Source organism: Pecten maximus, chromosome 18 (assembly GCF_902652985.1).
Source record: "Pecten maximus chromosome 18, xPecMax1.1, whole genome shotgun sequence".
In the NCBI taxonomy this organism is placed as follows: domain Eukaryota; kingdom Metazoa; phylum Mollusca; class Bivalvia; order Pectinida; family Pectinidae; genus Pecten; species Pecten maximus.
The window spans coordinates 9,049,124-9,074,300 of record NC_047032.1 but is presented as its reverse complement, the minus strand read 5'-3'; the positions used below and the strand labels follow the sequence as shown (position 1 = coordinate 9,074,300).

Genomic DNA, 25,177 nt, shown 5'->3' with positions numbered 1-25,177 from the left:
CACTTGTGTCGAACACGCTTGAATCGAATACATCGGATGAGTCAAATGTTTCGTTCGGTCCCAATTTTTTCCCTTCTTTATCTTAGTAATTAAACACGGATGATTAGAACACTGATAAATCGGATACTGCGGTTGTGTCAAATATATTTTGTGGTCCCTCCCTTCTAAACTATACCAAAATTTCCATTTTTGTGTCGAACATCGAAGGCGTCATGCTTTCTCAGGTAAAATTTGCTGACATCGGCCTGATGGACCGAGTGTGACCGATCAGCCGTAACGGTGTTACCAGAGCCTGTTGTGAGTTTCTGGCTGTCGGTCGCACATCATCCCACTGTTTATACAGGTGCACGGGTGAAGTAAAACGTTCAGGTATACATAACTTAGAATAAAAAGTACAAGTTTTAGTCTACAAACCATAAAATCATGACCTACTGTGTTCTGTTTACTGTTTTGATACACATGGCTGCCAAAAAATATAAGGAAACAAGGGCCCGTTGGAGGGCCACAACATACGCCCGCCGCAATATTTGACACTTGGAAGGGGGTAGTTTCACAGGTTGTAATAACATCGTTTATTACTTAAACGAATAATTGTTATCATGTACAATTAATTACTTTGTTATTATTTATTGCTTACTTTCGACCATGTTATCAAGCACATGTTCGGCATACAGCCGATGGTACTCGGGAATTTTGTCTCCGTATACAAATGGACACGGATAAGTTGAACCATCGGATAAGTCGAATATTTTGCTTGGTCCCGTCGACTTCGACTTATCCGAGTTTTACTGTAATTCAGTCTCCTACTGACAATGTATAATGTAATTCAGTCTCCTACTGACAATGTATGATGTAATTCAGTCTCCTACTGACAATGTATGATGTAATTCAGTCTACTACTGACAATGTATAATGTAATTCAGTCTCCTACTGACAATGTATAATGTAATTCAGTCTCCTACTGACAATGTATGATGTAATTCAGTCTCCTACTGACAATGTATAATGTAATTCAGTCTCCTACTGACAATGTATGATGTAATTCAGTCTCCTACTGACAATGTATGATGTAATTCAGTCTCCTACTGACAATGTATGATGTAATTCAGTCTCCTACTGACAATGTATGATGTAATTCAGTCTCCTACTGACAATGTATGATGTAATTCAGTCTACTACTGACAATGTATAATGTAATTCAGTCTCCTACTGACAATGTATATGTAATTCAGTCTCCTACTGACAATGTATAATGTAATTCAGTCTCCTACTGACAATGTATGATGTAATTCAGTCTCCTACTGACAATGTATAATGTAATTCAGTCTCCTACTGACAATGTATGATGTAATTCAGTCTCCTACTGACAATGTATAATGTAATTCAGTCTCCTACTGACAATGTATGATGTAATTCGGTCTCCTACTGACAATGTATGATGTAATTCAGTCTCCTATTGACAATGTATAATGTAATTCAGTCTCCTACTGACAATATAATTATGGTTCTACTGCAATGTATGATGTAATTCAGTCTCCTACTGACATATATGTTTTATACATGGTTAATTCGGTCTCCTACTGACAATGTATGATGTAATTCAGTCTCCTATGACATGTTGATGTAATCAGTATCTATACATGTAATTCAGTCTCCTACTGACAATGTATGATGTTATATGTAATTCAGTCTCCTACTGACAATGTATGATGTAATTCAGTCTCCTACTGACAATGTATGATGTAATTCAGTCTCCTACTGACAATGTATGATGTAATTCAGTCTCCTTCTGACAATGTATGATGTAATTCAGTCTCCTACTGACAATGTATAATGTAATTCAGTCTACTACTAACGATGTATTATTCTTCTACGTCTATTTGGTATTTCATTAGTAACCTTGACTTTAAATTGTGACCTTTTTACACGAAAAGTTCATGTTTTAATTAAAGAAACTTTTAATGAAGGTTGGCTTTGATTTTAACACAGTATACTAAAATAATCTTGTGTTACTATGCATAAAGGAATCCGTGAAGTAAGGTAGACTAAATCAGGAATTTTCTAGACAGGGTGGGGAGGGGAGATAACTCACTTTGAATTCAGGATAAAAGGTGTACAGGAAGGATTCACCAGTTCCATAGAAGTGATCACTCATCTTCAGAGCTTGTGATGTGACAGCTCCAAATATCTACAAACAGAGGAAATATAAGACAATTCAGCAAATTACGGTCCCCGCCAGATGTGAAACTAAATGCAAAGAATGCACAGATGATGAATTCGTGCAGGAAGTAATTCTACATACCAATGTTTAACAGACCCATCATGTTCAATATTGCATTTGGTGGTGAATAAATTCGGGAATATCAGTGATTTTAGTAGGGCATCATTTAATAGTAATACATGTATATGTTTGAGAGATGTACCTGTGTTAACTTACATTGTCTGAAGTGTCGTGAACCACCAGTAAGATGGGACTGTCGATCCCCTGCATGTCCCGGTACAGCGTACGGAGACTGAAGCCATGTTGTTCTGTACTGTAGATCATCATCCATGGATAACCAATCGTCCGCGGAGGCAACATTCGGTTCAACTGAAGAAAATTGTATGAGTGTGGAATCAAAAATAGATTAATTATAATATCAACATGCTCACTATGTTACCTTAAAGTCTCCTTACACATAAAATACTAAAATCATAACCCTGTCAAAACCATTTAACGAAAGTGTTATACAAATTGATTATATTAAAACGAGTATTAACATGGAGGAAAATCTTCGTCAGGACAGTTACAATGTGAAATATTAACAGTGACAAATCACTTAGATGTTTTGTTCACTAATTCTGGGCCTTACAAAATAAACCTTGATCATTGCATTACATAAGATAAGTTTCAACAAAATCCATTAACAATATCACTGTAAGAGGAATATTCCTCTATAAGATTCCATTTACTGATATATACAACACCATTCCTTGACTATATATACTCACCTAAAAACAATTTGACAAACAAATCAATATAAACCAGTGAGCGATACATAAACCTTTGACCTTGAAGGAAGGGCTCACTGTGGGCAATCAATAAGGAGGGTGGCTCACTGTGGGCAACCAATAAGGAGGGTGGCTCACTGTAGGGCAATCAATAAGGAGGGGGCTAACTGTAGGGCAATCAATAAGGAGGGGGCTCACTATGACAATCAATAAGGAGGGGCTCACTGTAGGACAATCAACAAGGATGGATAGTATTGCAACAGCAATACAAAGTCCCCTGCCTGAGCTAGAAGTGCACCTATTCATTTCCCCCTTTTTTTGAAAATGGTTTTTCGAAAAAAACAAATGTGGGATGCACAACTACATGTTATACTGATCATGTATACCAAGTTTTGTTAAGATCAGAGTAGTACTTTAGGAGGAGTTGTCCGAACAACTATTGCATGACAGACAGACAGACGGACAGACGGAGGGACAGACAGACGGACGGAGGGTAAACCTATAGTCCCCCCGTTTTTCAAGTGGCAGAGGACTAATAAGGAGGGGGCTCACTGTAGGAAAATCAATAAGGAGGGGGCTCACAGTAGGACAATCAATAAGGAGGGGGCTCACTATGACAATCAATAAGGAGGGGGCTCACTGAAGGGAAATCAATGAGGAGGGGGCTCACTGTAGGACAATCAATAAGTAGGGGGCTCACTGTATGGTAATCAATAAGGAGGGGCTCACTTTAGGGTAATCAATAAGGAGGGGGCTCACTGTCAGACAATCATTAAGGAGGGGGCTCACTGTAGGGTAATTAATAAGTAGGGGGCTCACTGAAGGACAATCAATAAGGAGGGGGCTCACTGTAGGGCAATCAATAAGGAGGGGGCTCACTGTAGGATAATCAATAAGGAGGGGGCTCACTGTAGGACAATCATTAAGGAGGGGGCTCACTGTAGGGCAATCAATAAGGAGGGGGCTCACTGTAGGATAATCAATAAGGAGGGGGCTCACTGTAGGATAATCAATAAGGAGGGGGCTCACTATTGGACAATCAATAAGAAGGGGGCTCACTGTAGGGCAATCAATAAGGAGGGGGCTCACTGTAGGATATCAATAAGGAGGGGGCTAACTGTAGGGTAATCAATAAGGAGGGGGCTCACTATTGGACAATCAATAAGGAGGGGGCTCACTGTAGGGTAATCAATAAGGAAGGGGCTCACTATTGGACAATCAATAAGGAGGGGGCTCACTATTGGACAATCAATAAGGAGGGGGCTCACTGTAGGATAATCAATAAGGAGGGGGCTCACTGTAGGGTAATCGATAAGGAGGGGGTTCACTGTAGGGCAATCAATAAGGGGGGCTCACTGTAGAACAATCAATAAGGAGGGGGCTCACTGTAGAACAATCAATAAGGAGGGGGCTCACTGTAGGGCAATCAATAAGCATTAGATGTTAATTTCACTGAACTACAATAGACATGATGAGCTTCATTATCAGGTATGAGCTTGCTGTTACAATATAAATATCTTTGGCTACATTTGGGTAGAGTGCAACAATGTGAAGCTTTTACCATAAAGATATGCTTCTCTTCCATAATCTTAGACTGTCCGACAAGTTCTGGCAGGACTTCGGGCTCACATGCAGACTTTCTCCTGTTCACCATCTCATCAGCACTAATAATCTGTTATAACAATGTATAAAATTCACAATCTCACCAGTGCTGGTGTCATAACAATAGAATATTCACAATCTCACCAGATCTGATGTCATAACAATAGAATATTCACAATCTCACCAGTGCTGGTGTCATAACAATAGAATATTCACAATCTCACCAGTGCTGGTGTCATAACAATAGAATATTCACAATCTCACCAGTGCTGGTGTCATAACAATAGAATATTCACAATCTCACCAGTGTTGGTGTCATAACAATGGACTTATCCGAGACTCAGTGTCATCAATATATCTGGTTATAAACTGAATGGAAAAGTTAGGATTTGTGAATTTGAACAGTGAAAATTGGATGATATTGGTAATAATAATAGAAATAGGAACCAATATTATAAATAATATAATACTTTTCAACTGGTTGGTATTTTATGTTAAATACCATATAACTACAAGTATGAAACTTTTGAAAGACTCTTATTCTCACTTCAAAACCACATCATTTTATTGGCCATAAATCAGTGTAAAACATAGGAATCAAATAAAGATCTGGAGTTGTCTCCCCTTCAAAACCAGTATACACTGTCATTTATATACATAATATAATGTAGACACTTTTACCCTGACCTGATGTTCATATGTAAAATCAGATTTTACTATTTTGTAAAATATAATCTATAATTAGAAATGTTTAATATGTACTGATAGACCTTAAATCTGGTATACTACGCCGCGGTGGCTGAGTGGTTAAGGTGTCCCAACACTTTAACACTAGCCCTCCACCTCTGGGTTCGAAACCTACGTGGGGCAGTTGCCAGGTACTGACCGTAGGCCGGTGGCACGTCCTTAAATGACCCTGGCTGTTAATAGGACATTAAACAAAAACTAACATAACCGACAGAATATCAAAACAGTGAGACGAAGCCTAGCAGTGGGCAGAGACATTTAGGTGGTAAACCAGTCACTAAATCTGGTATACTAGGCCGACAGAATACTGAGACTGGAATGAGACGAAGCCTAGCAGTGGTCAGAGACATTTAGGTGGTAAACCAGTCACTAAATCTGGTATACTAGGCCAACAGAATACTGACACTTACCGCCATGAGTAGGGAGTACTAAACCATGTACACAACTCAGATCTTCACCTGAGGCTACATGGCCGAAGATTGAACAGACTGAGCTACCGCCGGCCCCAAAGAGTGTTATTTAAAATTATCTATAATTATGTCTTGAAATGAACCATTGGACTACACTGTATGCATCTACTAATTACAATAACATTGTTCACTGTATTTCATTTGTTGTACTAATTTTTTCAATTACTTCAACAAAACGTTCAATCTTCTAATGCAATGCAGCACATTAAATGAAACCTACTCTGATTTTTACTTATTCATTAAATGTTCCCATATAGTTGATTAAAGTCCACTTATGTACACAATACATGTAAGTATTATATTGTATATTGTAATTTAATATACAATACATGTAAGTATATTGTAATTCAATACACAATACATGTAAGTATATTGTAATACAATACACAATACATGTAAGTATATTGTAATACAATACACAATACATGTATAAGTATATTGTAATACAATACACAATACATGTAAGTATATTGTAATTCATTACACAATACATGTAAGTATATTGTAATTCAATACACAATACATGTATAAGTATATTGTAATACAATACACAATACATGTAAGTATATTGTAATACAATACACAATACGTGTAAGTATATTGTAATTCAATACACAATACATGTAAGTATATTGTAATACAATACACAATACATGTAAGTATATTGTAATTCAATACACAATACATGTAAGTATATTGTATATTCTAATTCAAAGACTTAATATGTTTACATGGTATGGACACCATTATACGCTTCTTTGTGTATTTAATAAATGTTCAAATGTCAGTGACACAATGTTCAACTTCCAGTTAAAACACTACATATTCAATCTCTTTATAATCCTGACCTTTCACTCTCTGCCATTGAGTTACTTTAACACTCTGCTATGTGATTAATTACAGTTTAGGTATTGAGATCAGAAAATCACATGATTTTAGATTGCTCTCGATTCTAGAGGTGTTTTAAATACATAGCAGCAATTGACAATGCCAGATCAAAATGTACAATAAAGATTCTGTTCAGACACTGGTGATTGTTCTTCAGAAAGAGTCTATATTTATATTAAGTACACAAGTAACAGTGTATATTAAAGAGACATGCAAAAGATTTCAAACCAAAAAGATGAAGAAAATACCCACAACTTCCTACAATAATTCTCACATAAATAAAGAAAATGGCTTTGGTATGCAATATTTAGATAAAATACATAAATTAAACTTGGACACCCATAAAATTTTAACTTAAACAACTTAAAAGTTTTAAATAACCTGAAAGTAAAATACAAATGTATATCAAACAAAATGGTCTATATTGTTACAAATAAGTTTTGAAAAAGCAATCAATTAAATATATATTAATATAAGTATCAAGAGTGAGAAGAGATTTAATTAATCTGTGCTTGCCTGGCTCACCGCTCTCCTGATTCTCTAGGGTACCAACATCATATTATTATCATAATACAGCTAACTTCACATTTCATTACCAAGGATCAGTTATAATCGACGTATACATGTATATCAATTATTAAGCCAGCTAACCCAATTTGCATTGGTTTTTGCATTATGTAAAGAATTGGTTTGTCCAATGTTTATAATACTTATATTTCTATACACAATTTCTATTATATTTTGTTCAACTTATAAGAAATTCAGAATTAAATCTCCAAATTCATAACCGTTATATACCCGAATTAATTCTCCAAATTTATAACCATTATGTCTCCTTAAGTACCATCTAAAATGAATGATCAACAGAAATTGACAGAAAATGAAATTGTATCATTATGTTTTTAATTAATTAATTGTAATCAATTGTACATGTGTAACTATGGCCAATCAAGTTTCAATTTTGATTTTAATTGATCATCGGAACAACAGCCAATCAAAAGAGAGTATGACGTATATTAGAATTGATAAAACTTGATAAAAAAATACAAACCAAGAATTATTATGAAAGTATTATTTTTTGATGTGAATGAAAAATTCCACATACAAATAAACTTTTTATAATTACACTTACTTGAAAACAAATGACATATTCAGCATTTTTTTCAATGTTCATGTTCGTTGTCATAACTAGACATTGTTACTGTATTACAGTTATGTTTAATTTGTTATGTATGGAATCAATATAATTAATTCTGTAGTTTTCACATAAAAATATTAAATGCAAGGAATTATGCTGATATGCTGAATAGATTGCAGTAACAATAGGATCTACCTAGAAGAAATATATCATTTTTTGATGTTATGCAGTGTTAACAAATAAGTATATTAAAACATATACAAAATCAGGCTTTGTTACCTTAATTCTGCTTACTAGTATTGTTCAGGTAAGCATAAAAGCTTTATAGCGAGTTTTTACCAGTATATAAATATTATATATATACTTTGTATCTGCCATAAGAAATGTCTTTTAGATATAAACTTACCTGTAAAAAAAGTCTTGTTTTAGCAGACACATGAATGATTAATATAAAACCACATCAGAAAACCCCACAATGTTAGTCTGTTCACTAGACACAAAATGATGCCTTGACAAGCTTTCAGGACAACCACTGACATATTGTCAGGAAAACAAAAAGTACAAACCCAAAACTCTTCTGGATCCAGCCTCTGTAATCAGTGACAACAACTGTTAATATACTCTACAAAAACCCCTACGACTCTCAGAACATAAAGGGCCAAGTTCATTTTAGGTGTTTAATCAACATACAAAACAGGCAATCATCAGACAAACAAACGAGAACCAAGAGGGATTCTCGCGCCCACCATTGAATGATCCATATTAGTCAAATGAAAGACTGATTTTTTTCTCTTCTTTTCCTTCTTTCACTCTTCTTTCAAAACATTTAATAACTTTATATAACACGATATAACAGGAGCAACCTGCAATTGTCAAAATACAAGATGGTCGCCTGTCAGCCACGTTGTTTTCTGATCAGTCCCAAAATGCAATACACTTGTATACACAACTAGGGACCATGGGAAACTTATATATGAAATATGAGAAAGATCCAATTGAGAAATAGCAATAACAAACTACAATGGTCAAAATCCAAGATGCATGAACAGACGACGGACTGATGATGTTGGGCTAGAAAGCTTCTGTCAAATCCTGACTGATGAGTATGCTATTATAAAAAGGAACACCCCCACCCCACCCCCCACCCCCACCCCCACCCCCATCTTTGGACATTCTGGACATGGAGGCTTTTATTTATTAATTATTGATTATCTAGTTAATGATCACCATTGTCACCCCCTGGGAGTCTTCTCACTCATTTGACCCATGGAAGCACTGGTACATTTTGTATGGACAACCTCCGGTTTGAATATTGACCAATCAAAATGCTTCTTATTAATGAAGCTCTATCTTCTTTGTGTAAAAAATAGAAACGGTTTAAGAAGATGGCTGTGCCCATGTGTCAGCATTCTTTGCTATTTGCCATCTTGTCAAACAAACCAAAAAAATGTAAATTAACGTTTCTGATTGGTAAGATTTTCCATAGCCATTTTCATTAGGTTTTTGATTGGTCAGACTTTCCATAGCAATTTTCTACAGAACCAATCAGATTACTGGATTTGGTTCACGAATAATTCATGAATATGAGACTTTTTATAAAAGTGCTCCCAAAGGATTGATCTGGCTCGCCAGCTGAAAGGCGCAAGGCCGTAATAGGGGTTGTAATTGAATTGATCAGAGCCATACAAACACAGAACACATGGGTACCAACAATGGTTGATCACGATCTCATCAGGTTTCTTTAGAATACAGAGTAAAACAAAACATCAGAAAACACAATATGACAAGGTTTACAATGTTTACCTTATAAAGGACTAAATAATTGGTGACCCTGGCTGCATTAACCTATGGTGACCTGTGACCCCTGACCTCTTACCTCCCAGTCTTTCTGCAGCATTCCATTACTGAAGTATTCATCCATCATTTCCAACTTATCTTCCTCCTCATCCCCCTCCTCATTGAGGACGATGAAACCTCTCTTCTCAGCGATGTCATCCTCTCCTCCATAAATCTGAGGTGTCCATTGTACAAAAAATGCATATAGATGATCTACCCTGAAAGTGACAAACAAAACCAAGTTAAGGAGGTATATACTACCATACGTTTATGTTTCCAATATAAAAGATTTGCTAGATGATTACAAAAACATCTGAATAGATTGCAGTCACAGAAGGATCTATCGAGTATGAATATTAAATTTTTTAATGTGACACATTGTTAGAAAATAACTTATTTGTTAACACTAGTGTATAAAATAAATGAATAAAATATTCATATTAGGTAGAGCCTTATTATAAGTATATTAAAACATATACAAAATCAGGCTTCACAACCTTAATTCTGCTTATTGTTAAGGTAAGCTTAAGCTTTAAGCAAGATTTATCAGTTTTTTACATAAATATTATTATGTCTGCCGAAAGAAATGTCTTTTAGATATAAAATTATCTGTAAACAAGAGGCCCATGGGTCTTCGGAGTCACCTGACTTGTGATAAATTTTGGAAGATTTGAATACCAGTTTTTTACATAAATATTATTGTCTGCTGAAAGAAGTTATCTGTAAACAAAAGGCCCATGGGTCTTCGGAGTCACCTGAGTAGTGATAAACTTTGGAAGATTTGAATCGTGAAAACAAGAGGCCCATGGGCCTTAACAGTCTAAAGAGTTTTGATAAATTTTGGAAGATTTGAATCCTGAGATACATGCAAAAATACCTTATATGAATGCTAGTATGAACCTGTGGTTCATTAAATGGAGGTAAATGGTATCATCAAAATAAGTATTACAAACAAATAATTCTGTGTTTAGCACATATCTAGCCAGTTCTGCAATATAACTTGACAACACTGTTAGGATGTCATAGATAAATGTTACGCCATTTATTGTGGAAAAGAAATGACAAATGTACATGTATATACTGTCCAAGTTGAAATTTCCCAGTCTATGAAAAGTTTGCCACTGATGTTTTTTTTAAAGACAATGACCAAATTAATACATAACAAGAAAATGTCTGTAAGACATTAATACCCCCTGCTGCCACTTGACACCCCAATACAGTTTGGTGAGGATCACATCAGCAGTTCCTGAGATTAGCTAATTAAATTGCATCTAGACAGGACGGGCCATGAATGCGACAACAGGGGTAACAAGCACTATGTACCCGCCCCATTTCATGGCGGAGGCATAAAAATGATGGACAATTATGTAAAATCCTCTAATTTATCAAACCAGTTTTAATGACAGTTTATAGAGGTTTCACATAAACCAATCAATTAATGTTCTGATCATCCAAAGTACAATAAAAGCATACATGTATAACATACTTATAATCAAGATATTTCTGTACAGCCAAAGGGCCATAACTCCTAAAACTACATTTAAATGAACATGTTTGGGTTTTTTATTTATCAATTACACTGTATATAAAGAAAATTCTTATAAATATTAATAGCAGCATCAATAATACTTCCAAGACATTCAGTAAGACACTGCAGGTCAACAGACAAAAACTTTTTAAAAACATTAATTTGCCTTAATTTAACAAATTATAAAATTTGATAAAAACTAATGAAAGAAACATTTGCACTACATGAAGCTTAATTTGGTCACAATGTTGACAGTTATCTTACTTCTCTCGCGGTATAGAAAACCAGTACTCCGGCTTTTTGCGACCTTTGCCGTAGGCCTGAATGGGGCATGTTTGTGAGATCTCCTTGTTGATAGGCATTCCAAGGCGAAGACATAGGTACAAAGGGAGATCATCAAAGGTTGCTGCTGGTTTGGGGATCAGTTCTGTAAATATACACACAAAACTTTCAACTGTTGCTAAAATTATACAAAAGATAATAGAAATCTCATTATTTTGTGTCTTTTTAGAGATGATTTTTTTATGATTAAATGATGATTCATGTTTTCCCCACTAAACTTGATTTGGGAAGATTTTAATCCTGGACTAATTGTAGGTTGTACTGTGATACCTTTAAGAGTATAATTATGTTTCGATATATATTTTCATCACTTATTCATTCTTAATTTTTTTTATTAAAATCAAGTTGTTTTTTCAAAATGAATTATTTGAACACTACAATATCAAAATATGGTTTAAAAATTAAACTAACTACAGAATGTATAATCAAGTTGAAATTGAAGTGAATTAATCAAAAATATTTGCTTTTTCATTTTTAAGACACTTAAGATTGTCAGTTAAACCGGTGACATTTGTTTTTTGCTGTTTGACAAGATATGGTTGAAAATGATATGGCTATGAAAACATCAGCTAAACTAATGCACAGTCCCATAAAATAATCTTCTGGTTGTATAAAAATATTGATATATCATCTGGCAGGCAGATTATAAATGGATTAATAAACACAAGCACAATACTTACTGTTAATTGTTGATAGCTGTACATGTACTTTATACAATGTTTCATTGCTATCTTATATAACTCTGTCTGTAGCAGATCTAGCCTAATACATGTTACAATGTTACGATTGTATATAACGTCACAAACTTAGGCTTTAAAGTCTGAAACACAACCCTAGTAAGACCTATATCAGTTCAAGCAGCTCCATAATACCTTATACAGAATCTCAGTCTTCATGTCTTTGAAAGCTTTAGCTTGTTAGATGACACTTAATTGTCATTTATTTAAGAGAAATGGTTACATCTCCATATATTTTTTTTTTTTCGTTTTCATTAAAAATTTATTCAATATAACATCATAACGAATGACTAGTAAACCATGGACATTACAAAAGACTAGATACAGATAAAGTAGGTAACAATTAAGTTTGGCATTCCTCGAAGTATTACATATGGCATTATAAGGATATATATACATGTACATATATGATTCACACTCGCAGGAATCTATTTCTTCAGAAATGTAAGAAACTTGTAAAGGAAAAAGTTATAAAGCTGGTCCATTGGATCTAGTTGATTAATCAATGAAACCTAGAAAGACAAGCTAAAGCTTTAAACAGCTAGAGATCTATATAGTACAACTATAAACAAGGCATCGCAAACGATACAAATCCCCTCGCGTGCTAACACATGAACTCTGACGCAAAATGGGGGGTGGGGTTATTGCAGGACATTGAAATAACATCAGTTGTCATTTGCACTGAACTGCAATAGACATGGATGGGCTTATTATCAGGTATGGGCTATCGAGGTATTGCCATGCTGGACTAATATATGAAGTTTGGTCAGGATCCATTCAAAAATGAAGTCGCAACAACGCTGACAAAGATTTTCTATAAATAGTAACGGTGACCTTGACCTTAACCTTGCCGCCCTGAAACACAAACTTGCTTGAGGTATTGCAATGCTTGACCCATATATGAAGTTTGGTCAGGATCTGTTCAAAATTGAAGTCGCATTACAGCGCTGACAAAGATTTTCTATAAATAGTAACGGTGACATTGGTCTTGACCTTGGCACCCTAAAACACGAACTCGTTCGAGGTATTCCCATGCAGAACCCATATATAAAGTTTGGTCAGAATCCGTTCAGAAATGAAGTCGCAAGAGAGCTGACAAAGATTTTCTATAAATAGTAACAGTGACCTTAACCTTGACCTTGGCACCCTGAAACACGAACTCGTTCGAGGTATTCCCATGCTGGACCCATATATGAAGTTTGGTCAGGATCCGTTCAGAAATGAAGTTGCAAGAGTGCTGACAAAGATTTTCTATAAATAGTAACGGTAACCTTGACCTTGGCACCCTGAAACATGAACTCGTTCGAGGTATTCCCATGCTGGACCCATATATGAAGTTTGGACAGAATCCGTTCGCAAATGAAGTCGCAAGAGCGCTGACAAAAAGTGAACATACGTACATATGTACGTACTTACGTACGAACGGAACGCTATATCCCCTCCCTGACTTTCGTCACGAGGGGATAATAACAAGTAATTGGTAAGTAACTGCCAATTGAAATACTAAGGGGGATAACTCTTGACAACACAACACGCAAATCAGTTGCACAATATCTAGACTCAGTATAAATCTGTGTAAATCTGCTTTGTTTCCGAAAATTAAAATTAAATTAATGTGTTTTGTAAGGATTATTGATTTTATAATTAGTAATATATGATTTTTTTACACAAGTTTACACTACTAGTTCAGTTTACGATTAGAGTACTATATATATAGCAATTAAGATATAATGGAAAATTGACATAAAATTAAAGCAAAACAAGAATTACTGATACACAACTTTTAAATATAAGTAAATATGAAGTTTATGAATTCTTCAATTACATAGGAATCATATATTTTTTATTTGATACACAGCCATTCTCTGTAAATATTCTCTGGTCATGTATATTAAATACACAAAAATTGAAGATGGTTTTGATCAAATCCTGGTCCTTATAAAACAATCAAATCCTGGTTCTTAAATAATAAAATGATCAAATCTTGGTTCTTAAATCATACAAACGACCAAATCCTGGTTCTTATTTTTATTTTCTTTGTTAAGACACCATTTAATCTGTGTGACCGTCTTTTTATTATCATTTTTAAATATGGGTATCTGACATAATGTTATGTTTTTTTTATACATGTATATAGGTAAACGTGCATGTTTTACATGTATATAGGTATACATATGTATGTGCATGTTACAAGAGTTAAACAAAGTATTCCTGTGATAAATATTAGTTAAAAATCTGCATTATTATTTAAAATCTGAGTGATAAAACCAGGCCTAGGGCAGCAAGTTTAGCAAATTTTCTATGTGTATTCATATATACTTAATATATATAATATTAATATATACAAATATATATACGTTAAACGTTAGTTCGACCAGGCGGATAGTTGGAACACACATTTTTTTCTAGAAAAACAGTAATTTTCTAGCTAGTATCCAATTTATATATTCAGTCTATATAAATTGGATACTAGCTAAAAAATTACTGTTTTTCTAGAAAATGTTTCGGATAGTTCAACTTGGCCTATATGAGCCAATTAAACCCTGCAAAGCTTAATTTGCATTGTCTAAATTGAAAGATCGACCTTGGAAAATGACCAACATAATATAGATATATTGCATCTAAAGAAATTTTTACTTTGTGGTAATTGGACTACAGATATTGCACAATTATTAATGAAGTCCAAAACAAACAACCCATTTATTAATGTCAAATATTTTACCATTAATTCAGTATTTTGACTGTCAAAACATCATGTGCACCCGACACCAAAACAGAACTTTAGGCCCCAACTATGTATAACATAATAAACATCCTATCAATATCCAACTGATTTGACACCTAGTAAATTGTTTTCGATATGTTTATAAGCTAAACACGATCGTACATCTAAGACTCTATAACAAAACATTATGATTCATATATATATCATAATCATAATTCACAAATATCTGAACAAGTGCACAAAACATGTTTAAAATTTTGACCATAGCAGTGATGTAGATCTAGACTTGTGGAAGTATATTGGTCATATGATATTTTCAATATATCATTCAAATTTTAACAGCAATATTTTCAATTAAGAATAAAGAACAAAATGACGTCACAGTATGTAAAAAAAACATATTATGGCCGAATGCTTATGAATGGCATATCGTGGGACTCATTTTATATATGTTCATCGTGAAAATTATTGGGTCAATATATACTACATTATTCATAATTTTGATTAGAAATTACATTTAGGTCTGCGATCTGAGAGGGATGTAATAAAGCTTAAGGGTATTACAGATCTGAGGATCATTCAATGCGCTTATGTTATTCATTTTAATGTAGTTAGTAATTAGTTTAACTTGTAAAGTGTGGTGAGTTGCGAGTTGTTGACTCGGATAGTTCAACTTAACTTTAATTTTGTTCAAACTAACCAGAGGTTTACTGGATTGGTTCAGTTGTTTTATGTCTTATTATCAAGCAAAAACATAATTTGTATAAGTCAAAAGGAAAATACTATTAAATATAAAGAGGTACTTAATTTATTGATCAGAGACAAGTCGCTGAAGAATGTGTATATCACTCCTGTAATCAAATTCCAACTAGACAATTACAACGCCAAACAACACGCACACCACAAAACTTACCAATGCCTGGCAAAACACACGAGGAAGAAAAGCAAAATGCATGAGTAAATATGACAAAATGCGAGTTAATGCTGTGTATCCGTCAAACTTGAGACTTAATCAACAGAAACGTAAATCAAACTTCCAAAGCAAATACATGTACTCAATGATTTCCCAATGATTTCATTGGTGAATTTTTCTCCAATTCCCCTTCTTTCCTCTTTTCCTCTTAATAAATCAATAATCTGATAAAAATAAAAACCTTCATATAAAATCTATGAAATATCTAAGAACTTTTTTCTCAATCAGTTTCAATATCGAATGGGCATAACTACACAATGTTTGTGCCAAAATGACCCTACATGTGAAGTAAAAGTTTGAGAAATATCATGGATATATCCCTAGTGAATTAGAAGGACATGATTATAGTTTTTGTTTTTGTAAACTTTCTATATCAGATTTAGAAAAATAAGAAGAGGTTAAATCTAATTTTAACCCCGGCCCAACATTGTCAAGAAAAGATCACATTTCATCCCTGAAATTATCAAGTAAAGATCAGATTTGCTCCCCATACACTCTAAAATTGTCAGTAAACAGTAACAATAATAATGATATAATCACTTATCAAATGCAAAACATTACAATCCATGCCAATGACAAAATGCAGTATGCCTTGTGAGGCAGCATGTGTATGCATGGTGCAAGGGACATAACTCATCATACCAAACTCATGATACACTTCAAAAAATTAATAATACCTTTGCTTCCCAATAATTTATGGCCAATCATCCTACATTTTATATCTTGACATCAGGACTGAACCTGATTCCAAAATTAAAATACCAGACTGAATCCTTTTTAAAGATTATTCCATAATGAGAAATAATCCAACATTTTCTAAACTACCAAATTCTTTATTTCTTGACTTAAAATTATGGTCCAGTGTTATAAAGCATACATACCATCGAAAGACTGGAAGAGTTCCGGTTTGTCTGTAAGTTTAATTGCATTTTCAACTTCCAGTCCTGACTTTACTGCACATTTATGACCATTATTGTCTAATTGGGCATTACGTTCAGCACCCTCCTCTCCCTGGGTGTCCATTTCCGACATGACATCAGCGATGTCCTTTACTTCTGCATTAGTTTTGAATAGTCCAGTTGCATAATTGACAAATGCACTCAAATGTGGAGAGACATTGAATGATCCAAAGGAACCCGACTGCCTTACATCAGCTGACGACACTTTGTTCGATCCAGGAACATCCATTGGTTCCGAGACAGATTTATCCTCCTGTTCAAACTTGTCTACACTAATCTTACTTAATCTGTCCTGTGCTGTTTCCACATCAGTTAGAGTTATTTCCCCTTGCTGGTCCTCAGAAACAGGTAGATACACAATGTTACCGATCTGTTCCATAGTAGAGTCATTTTCAGCATTTTCATTGTTTTCTGAAACCACATCTCTTTGTGCTGATAAAACACGTTCTACAGCCATAGTATTTTCAAGGTGAAAAGAATTTGCATCATCGTTATTGCCGTCCATTAATTCCTGATTAGAAGATTTACCTCCCCTTGATGGGGAGGAATTTGAGTGTGTCAATACACTACTACTTTCCTCCTCGGTAACACTGGCAGTTTGATTGCTATTGTCTGCTTCATCTAACTTATCATGTGACAAATCCTTGTTCTCTGATTGGTTAGATTCAAACGGATCTGCACTTATGAATTCTCCAAATTCGTCCATCGACGTACTTCTCCCTTTTTCACCTTTTGCCCCTTGGGTAACACTGTCAGTAACAGTCTTTATGTCTAAATCAAGCAACATGACATCATCTTCTTTAGGTTTCTCCATACTTGGTGAAAGTTTTTGATTGACAGGTGAAGTGCTAGATCTGGTTTGACTGACAGGGGATAAACCTGATTCATTTTGACTGCCTGGTGATAGACCATTCCTACCCACTGGAGAGAGACCACCTGTACTGCCGGGAGAAACGCCATTTTTACCAGGAGAGAGACCCCCTGTACTGCCGGGAGAAACGCCATTTTTACCAGGAGAGAGACCCCCTGCACTCTGACTACCAGGGGAGAGTCCTGGAGCATTAACTCCTTGCCCACATGAACACAGACTTCCAGTTTCTGACATTTCACTGTTGATGGTTGCACTACGACTTGGTGTCCCAACTTTGACTATGTAGGCCTTGGGGTCCTGTTTCATCAGCTCAGCATGACCTTCAACCCACGATTTGTACAGTGGACAGCTCAGATCATGGTATATCTCTGGTTTAGGTGCATCTTTTGTAACTCTGGAGCACAATTTTCATCAATATAAACATACATGTATTTGTTACACAATGCATATAACATTTTCACAGGTGAAATATGAAATTTTATCGGTGAAAATAAAATCATTCTGACACATCTAATAGGTAAAAGGGTATCAATCTCCCAAATGTTTGCTACCAAAAACGTTGTTATATTTGATAATAGTTCATTTTGTGACAGTGCATGCTACATGCATGTTACAAATTGACCAATTACAAAAGTACTTCATTTTGATTTAACACACTCTTACACGTACTTAGTAGTTACATGTCTGACTAATAAATATAGTACCACAGTAGTTATATGTCTGACTACTACCACAGTAGTTACATGTCTGACTACCACAGTAGTTATATGTCTGACTACTACCACAGTAGTTACATGTCTGACTACTACCACAGTAGTTATATGTCTGACTACTACCACAGTAGTTACATGTCTGACTACTACCACAGTAGTTATATGTCTGACTACCACAGTAGTTATATGTCTGACTACCACCACAGTAGTTATATGTCTGACTACTACCACAGTAGTTATATGTCTGACTACTACCACAGTAGTTACATGTCTGACTACCACAGTAGTTATATGTCTGACTACCACAGTAGTTACATGTCTGACTACTACCACAGTAGTTACATGTCTGACTACTACCACAGTAGTTATATGTCTGACTACTACCACAGTAGTTATATGTCTGACTACTACCACAGTAGTTATATGTCTGACTACTACCACAGTAGTTATATGTCTGACTACTACCACAGTAGTTATATGTCTGACTACTACCACAGTAGTTATCATGTCTGACTACTACCAGTAGTTACATGTCTGACTACTACCACAGTAGTTCTATGTCTGACTACTACACAGTAGTTATATGTCTGACTACTACCACAGTAGTTATATGTCTGATACTACCACAGTAGTTAATGTCTGACTACTACCACAGTAGTATATGTCTGACTCTACCACAGTAGTTATATGTCTGACTACTACCACGTAGTTATATGTCTGACTACTACCACAGTAGTTATATGTCTGACTACTACACAGTAGTTACATGTCTGACTACTACCACAGTAGTTATATGTCTGACTACTACCACAGTAGTTATATGTCTGACTACTACCACAGTAGTTATATGTCTGACTACTACCACAGTAGTTATATGTCTGACTACTACCACAGTAGTTATATGTCTGACTACTACCACAGTAGTTACATGTCTGACTACTACCACAGTAGTTATATGTCTGACTACTACCACAGTAGTTACATGTCTGACTACCACCACAGTAGTTATATGTCTGACTACTACCACAGTAGTTATATGTCTGACTACCACAGTAGTTATATGTCTGACTACTACCACAGTAGTTATATGTCTGACTACTACCACAGTAGTTATATGTCTGACTACTACCACAGTAGTTATATGTCTGACTACTACCACAGTAGTTATATGTCTGACTACTACCACAGTAGTTATATGTCTGACTACTACACAGTAGTTATATGTCTGACTACCACAGTAGTTACTATGTCTGACTACCACCGTAGTTATATGTCTGACTACTACCACAGTAGTTATATGTCTGACTACTACCACAGTAGTTATATGTCTGACTACTACCACAGTAGTTATATGTCTGACTACCACAGTAGTTATATGTCTGACTACTACCACAGTAGTTATATGTCTGACTACCACAGTAGTTACATGTCTGACTACTACCACAGTAGTTATATGTCTGACTACTACCACAGTAGTTATATGTCTGACTACCACCACAGTAGTTACATGTCTGACTACTACCACAGTAGTTATATGTCTGACTACTACCACAGTAGTTATATGTCTGACTACTACCACAGTAGTTATATGTCTGACTACTACCACAGTAGTTATATGTCTGACTACTACCACAGTAGTTATATGTCTGACTACTACCACAGTAGTTATATGTCTGACTACTACCACAGTAGTTATATGTCTGACTACTACCACAGTAGTTATATGTCTGACTACTACCACAGTAGTTATATGTCTGACTACTACCACAGTAGTTACTATGTCTGACTACTACCACAGTAGTTATATGTCTGACTACTACCACAGTAGTTACATGTCTGACTACTACCACAGTAGTTATATGTCTGACTACTACCACAGTAGTTATATGTCTGACTACTACCACAGTAGTTATATGTCTGACTACTACCACAGTAGTTATATGTCTGACTACTACCACAGTAGTTATATGTCTGACTACTACCACAGTAGTTATATGTCTGACTACTACCACAGTAGTTACATGTCTGACTACTACCACAGTAGTTACATGTCTGACTACTACCACAGTAGTTACATGTCTGACTACTACCACAGTAGTTACATGTCTGACTACTACCACAGTAGTTATATGTCTGACTACTACCACAGTAGTTACATGTCTGACTACTACCACAGTAGTTACATGTCTGACTACTACCACAGTAGTTATATGTCTGACTACTACCACAGTAGTTACATGTCTGACTACTACCACAGTAGTTATATGTCTGACTACTACCACAGTAGTTATATGTCTGACTACCACAGTAGTTATATGTCTGACTACTACCACAGTAGTTATATGTCTGACTACCACAGTAGTTATATGTCTGACTACTACCACAGTAGTTATATGTCTGACTACTACCACAGTAGTTATATGTCTGACTACTACCACAGGAGTTACATGTCTGACTACTACCACAGTAGTTATATGTCTGACTACTACCACAGTAGTTACATGTCTGACTACTACCACAGTAGTTATATGTCTGACTACCACAGTAGTTATATGTCTGACTACTACCACAGTAGTTATATGTCTGACTACCACAGTAGTTATATGTCTGACTACTACCACAGTAGTTATATGTCTGACTACCACAGTAGTTATATGTCTGACTACTACCACAGTAGTTATATGTCTGACTACCACAGTAGTTATATGTCTGACTACTACCACAGTAGTTATATGTCTGACTACTACCACAGTAGTTATATGTCTGACTACTACCACAGTAGTTATATGTCTGACTACTACCACAGTAGTTATATGTCTGACTACTACCACAGTAGTTATATGTCTGACTACCACAGTAGTTACATGTCTGACTACTACCACAGTAGTTATATGTCTGACTACTACCACAGTAGTTACATGTCTGACTACTACCACAGTAGTTATATGTCTGACTACTACCACAGTAGTTATATGTCTGACTACTACCACAGTAGTTATATGTCTGACTACTACCACAGTAGTTACATGTCTGACTACTACCACAGTAGTTATATGTCTGACTACCACAGTAGTTATATGTCTGACTACTACCACAGTAGTTATATGTCTGACTACTACCACAGTAGTTATATGTCTGACTACTACCACAGTAGTTATATGTCTGACTACTACCACAGTAGTTACATGTCTGACTACTACCACAGTAGTTATATGTCTGACTACTACCACAGTAGTTATATGTCTGACTACTACCACAGTAGTTATATGTCTGAGTAGTTATATGTCTGACTACTACCACAGTAGTTATATGTCTGACTACTACCACAGTAGTTATATGTCTGACTACTACCACAGTAGTTACATGTCTGACTACTACCACAGTAGTTATATGTCTGACTACTACCACAGTAGTTATATGTCTGACTACCACAGTAGTTATATGTCTGACTACTACCACAGTAGTTATATGTCTGACTACTACCACAGTAGTTATATGTCTGACTACTACCACAGTAGTTATATGTCTGACTACTACACAGTAGTTACATGTCTGACTACTACCACAGTAGTTATATGTCTGACTACTACCACAGTAGTTACATGTCTGACTACTACCACAGTAGTTATATGTCTGACTACTACCACAGTAGTTATATGTCTGACTACTACCACAGTAGTTATATGTCTGACTACTACCACAGTAGTTACATGTCTGACTACCACAGTAGTTATATGTCTGACTACTACCACAGTAGTTATATGTCTGACTACTACCACAGTAGTTATATGTCTGACTACCACAGTAGTTATATGTCTGACTACTACCACAGTAGTTATATGTCTGACTACCACAGTAGTTATATGTCTGACTACCACAGTAGTTATATGTCTGACTACTACCACAGTAGTTATATGTCTGACTCATAATGTTCTACCTGTCTGACAATCCAGCCACTTTAACGTGCTACATAGCATAGGAACATATACACCACTACAAAAATATCATCTCTTTAATCTTGATAATTTTCAAACCAAACCACATCTACTGGTATTGATACTGCAACAATCAAACTGAATTTGCATTATTTTTGTTGAAAGGATAAAAATATAGGTAAAAATGATATATTTGTTGTTTACTAACCCTTTTTCTCCATGAATGCTCATCGCAGCAATGTCGTGGTACATAGCAGCGCTGACAATCATATCCATGGGAGCAATAACACCATAACGTTCCGCACCATGTTCCAGCACTAAGGGGTCAGATACGTTGGGGTCAAACATGACAGCGTTTGGGGTCACCAGCAGTACTCCACTGACCACACCCTAAACCAAAACATGACAATAATGAAATGTAGGTCAAGGTCAAGTACTCTTCTGACCACTCCCTAAACAAACACATGACATCAATTCAATGTAGGTCAAGGTCAAGTACTCTTCTGACCACTCCCTAAACAACACACAACGGCATCGAGACGATGTATGGTCAAATCAAGTACTCCTCTGTTATACGCTTGATAAACAAATATCTGCAACAAGTTACTGACTTCAGTCAAGGGCGGTATAATCAGATTATTCCTTAATTAAATGATAACCACTTAATTATTTTTTTCAAACAACACTTATATTATTTATCACATATTGATTTTAAATTCCTTAATTATGAATTAGTCAATTTGTAAGTTGATTAATAACAAAAAGCAGGTGAGTTTTTTTCATCAACTTTAACAATAACGTGTTGGTAATATACCAGAAAATCACAGTGGAGCCTTGTGAATTGGTGCTCAGAATCTTAAGTCACAGAGGAATAATTATTTTGTTACCCAGGGACTTATCTAAATGAACCTCGGGCCACCTCCGATCTGTGATGACCTTTTTACGGACACCTACCTGTCCATCTGTTATGTGTTTGACGCCGACCTTGATGAAGCGTTCGTGACACTCCTGGTCCAGCTGCTTCGCCTCCTCTTCGGATAGTTTCTGTGGTGACTCGTCATGGATTGGCGAGGTTGTCGAGGTTTGGCGCTCAATATGACCTGGAATCTTGGCAGGAGGCTTGTCGCCCATCTTTACTAAAGGAATGTCCTGGAGACAGAAATCCAGAGACTTAAAAAGACTGATAAAACTTATCTAATTAATTTCCTGGAGACAGAAATCCAGAGACTTATGACTGGTTAAACTTATCTAATTAACGTCCTGGAGACAGAAATCCAGAGACTTATGACTAGTTAAACTTATCTTATTAACGTCCTGGAGACAGAAATCCAGAGACTTATGACTGGTTAAACTTATCTAATTAATGTCCTGCAGACGGAAATCCAGAGACTTATGACTAGTTAAACTTATCTAATTAACGTCCTGGAGACAGAAATCCAGAGACTTATGACTAGTTAAACTTATCTTATTAACATCCTGGAGACAGAAATCAAGAGACTTATGACTGGTTAAACTTATCTAATTAATGTCCTGGAGACAGAAATCCAGAGACTTAAAAAAAAGAGTGATAAAACTTATCTAATTAATGTCCTGGAGACAGAAATCCAGAGACTTATGACAGGTTAAACTTATCTAATTAATGTCCTGCAGACGGAAATCCAGAGACTTATGACTAGTTAAACTTATCTTATTAACGTCCTGGAGACAGAAATCAAGAGACTTATGACTGGTTAAACTTATCTAATTAATGTCCTGGAGACAGAAATCCAGAGACTTAAAAAAAAGAGTGATAAAACTTATCTAATTAATGTCCTGGAGACAGAAATCAAGAGACTTATGACTGGTTAAACTTATCTTATTAACGTCCTGCAGACAGAAATCCAGAGACTTAAAAAAAAGACTGATAAAACTTATCTAATTAATGTCCTGGAGACAGAATTCCAGAGACTTATGACTGGTTAAACTTATCTAATTAATGTCCTGGAGACAGAAATCCAGAGACTTATGACTGGTTAAACTTATCTAATTAATGTCCTGGAGACAGAAATCCAGAGACTTATGACTGGTTAAACTTATCTAATTAATGTCCTGGAGACAGAAATCCAGAGACTTATGACTGGTTAAACTTATCTAATTAACGTCCTGGAGACAGAAATCCTTAGACTTATGACAGGTTAAACTTATCTAATTAACGTCCTGGAGACAGAAATCCAGAGATTTCTGATTTCTGATTGGTGATGGTCACTTATCAGCCAATCAAATGCCATGAATCATGTGATTAAAAAGTTTTCCCAGTAAAAGGATCACCATGCCAGCTAATCAAAACACATTAACGGTTTATACCATGTTTTGTATAAACTACATGTTATTCAACAGTTGTAATGATTAATTGGTGGCTTGGGAGATGAAGAACACCTACTTATATTGTTAGATTATTTTCTAAATTTGTTCTGCAGTGTCGTTACATTTCCTATAGTTCTGTGAGTGCCAGATGTACTACATACCATACATGGTCGATGCTCCATTACTGCTGCAGCAGCCGTCCCCTTTGGGGAGGATGGTGGCAGGTTTACATCCTCAACAGTCTCCTCTGGTTTCGGAACATACAGCACCTACAAGTATTGAAGATGCAGCACATGTATTCCAACACTACAATTTACATTGTCTACTGCTTACAAGGATAATTGAGGCTTCAATTTACACAGTCTACTGCTTACAAGGA

The 25,177-nt window shown here is 35.5% G+C and overlaps 1 protein-coding gene across 4 annotated transcripts in view; it reads right to left on the bottom strand.

Annotated features, from left to right (window-relative positions):
- The window catches only part of LOC117316573 (oxidation resistance protein 1-like), a 91,319-nt gene that overhangs the window by 3,601 nt on the left and 62,541 nt on the right, over positions 1 to 25,177 (bottom strand). Inside the window, exons 6-16 of one of the 4 annotated variants that reach the window (XM_033871229.1) lie at positions 24,960 to 25,067; positions 23,410 to 23,604; positions 22,664 to 22,845; positions 16,859 to 18,201; positions 15,918 to 15,923; positions 11,465 to 11,627; positions 9,713 to 9,890; positions 8,403 to 8,426; positions 4,553 to 4,663; positions 2,438 to 2,590; positions 2,093 to 2,188 (exon numbers count right to left, since the gene is read on the bottom strand). In XM_033871229.1, the coding sequence (XP_033727120.1) occupies positions 2,093 to 2,188; positions 2,438 to 2,590; positions 4,553 to 4,663; positions 8,403 to 8,426; positions 9,713 to 9,890; positions 11,465 to 11,627; positions 15,918 to 15,923; positions 16,859 to 18,201; positions 22,664 to 22,845; positions 23,410 to 23,604; positions 24,960 to 25,067 (2,559 nt within the window). The remainder of the gene's footprint in view (positions 1 to 2,092; positions 2,189 to 2,437; positions 2,591 to 4,552; positions 4,664 to 8,402; positions 8,427 to 9,712; positions 9,891 to 11,464; positions 11,628 to 15,917; positions 15,924 to 16,858; positions 18,202 to 22,663; positions 22,846 to 23,409; positions 23,605 to 24,959; positions 25,068 to 25,177) is intronic. The other 3 variants (XM_033871231.1, XM_033871230.1, XM_033871232.1) reach the window with 3 other exon arrangements.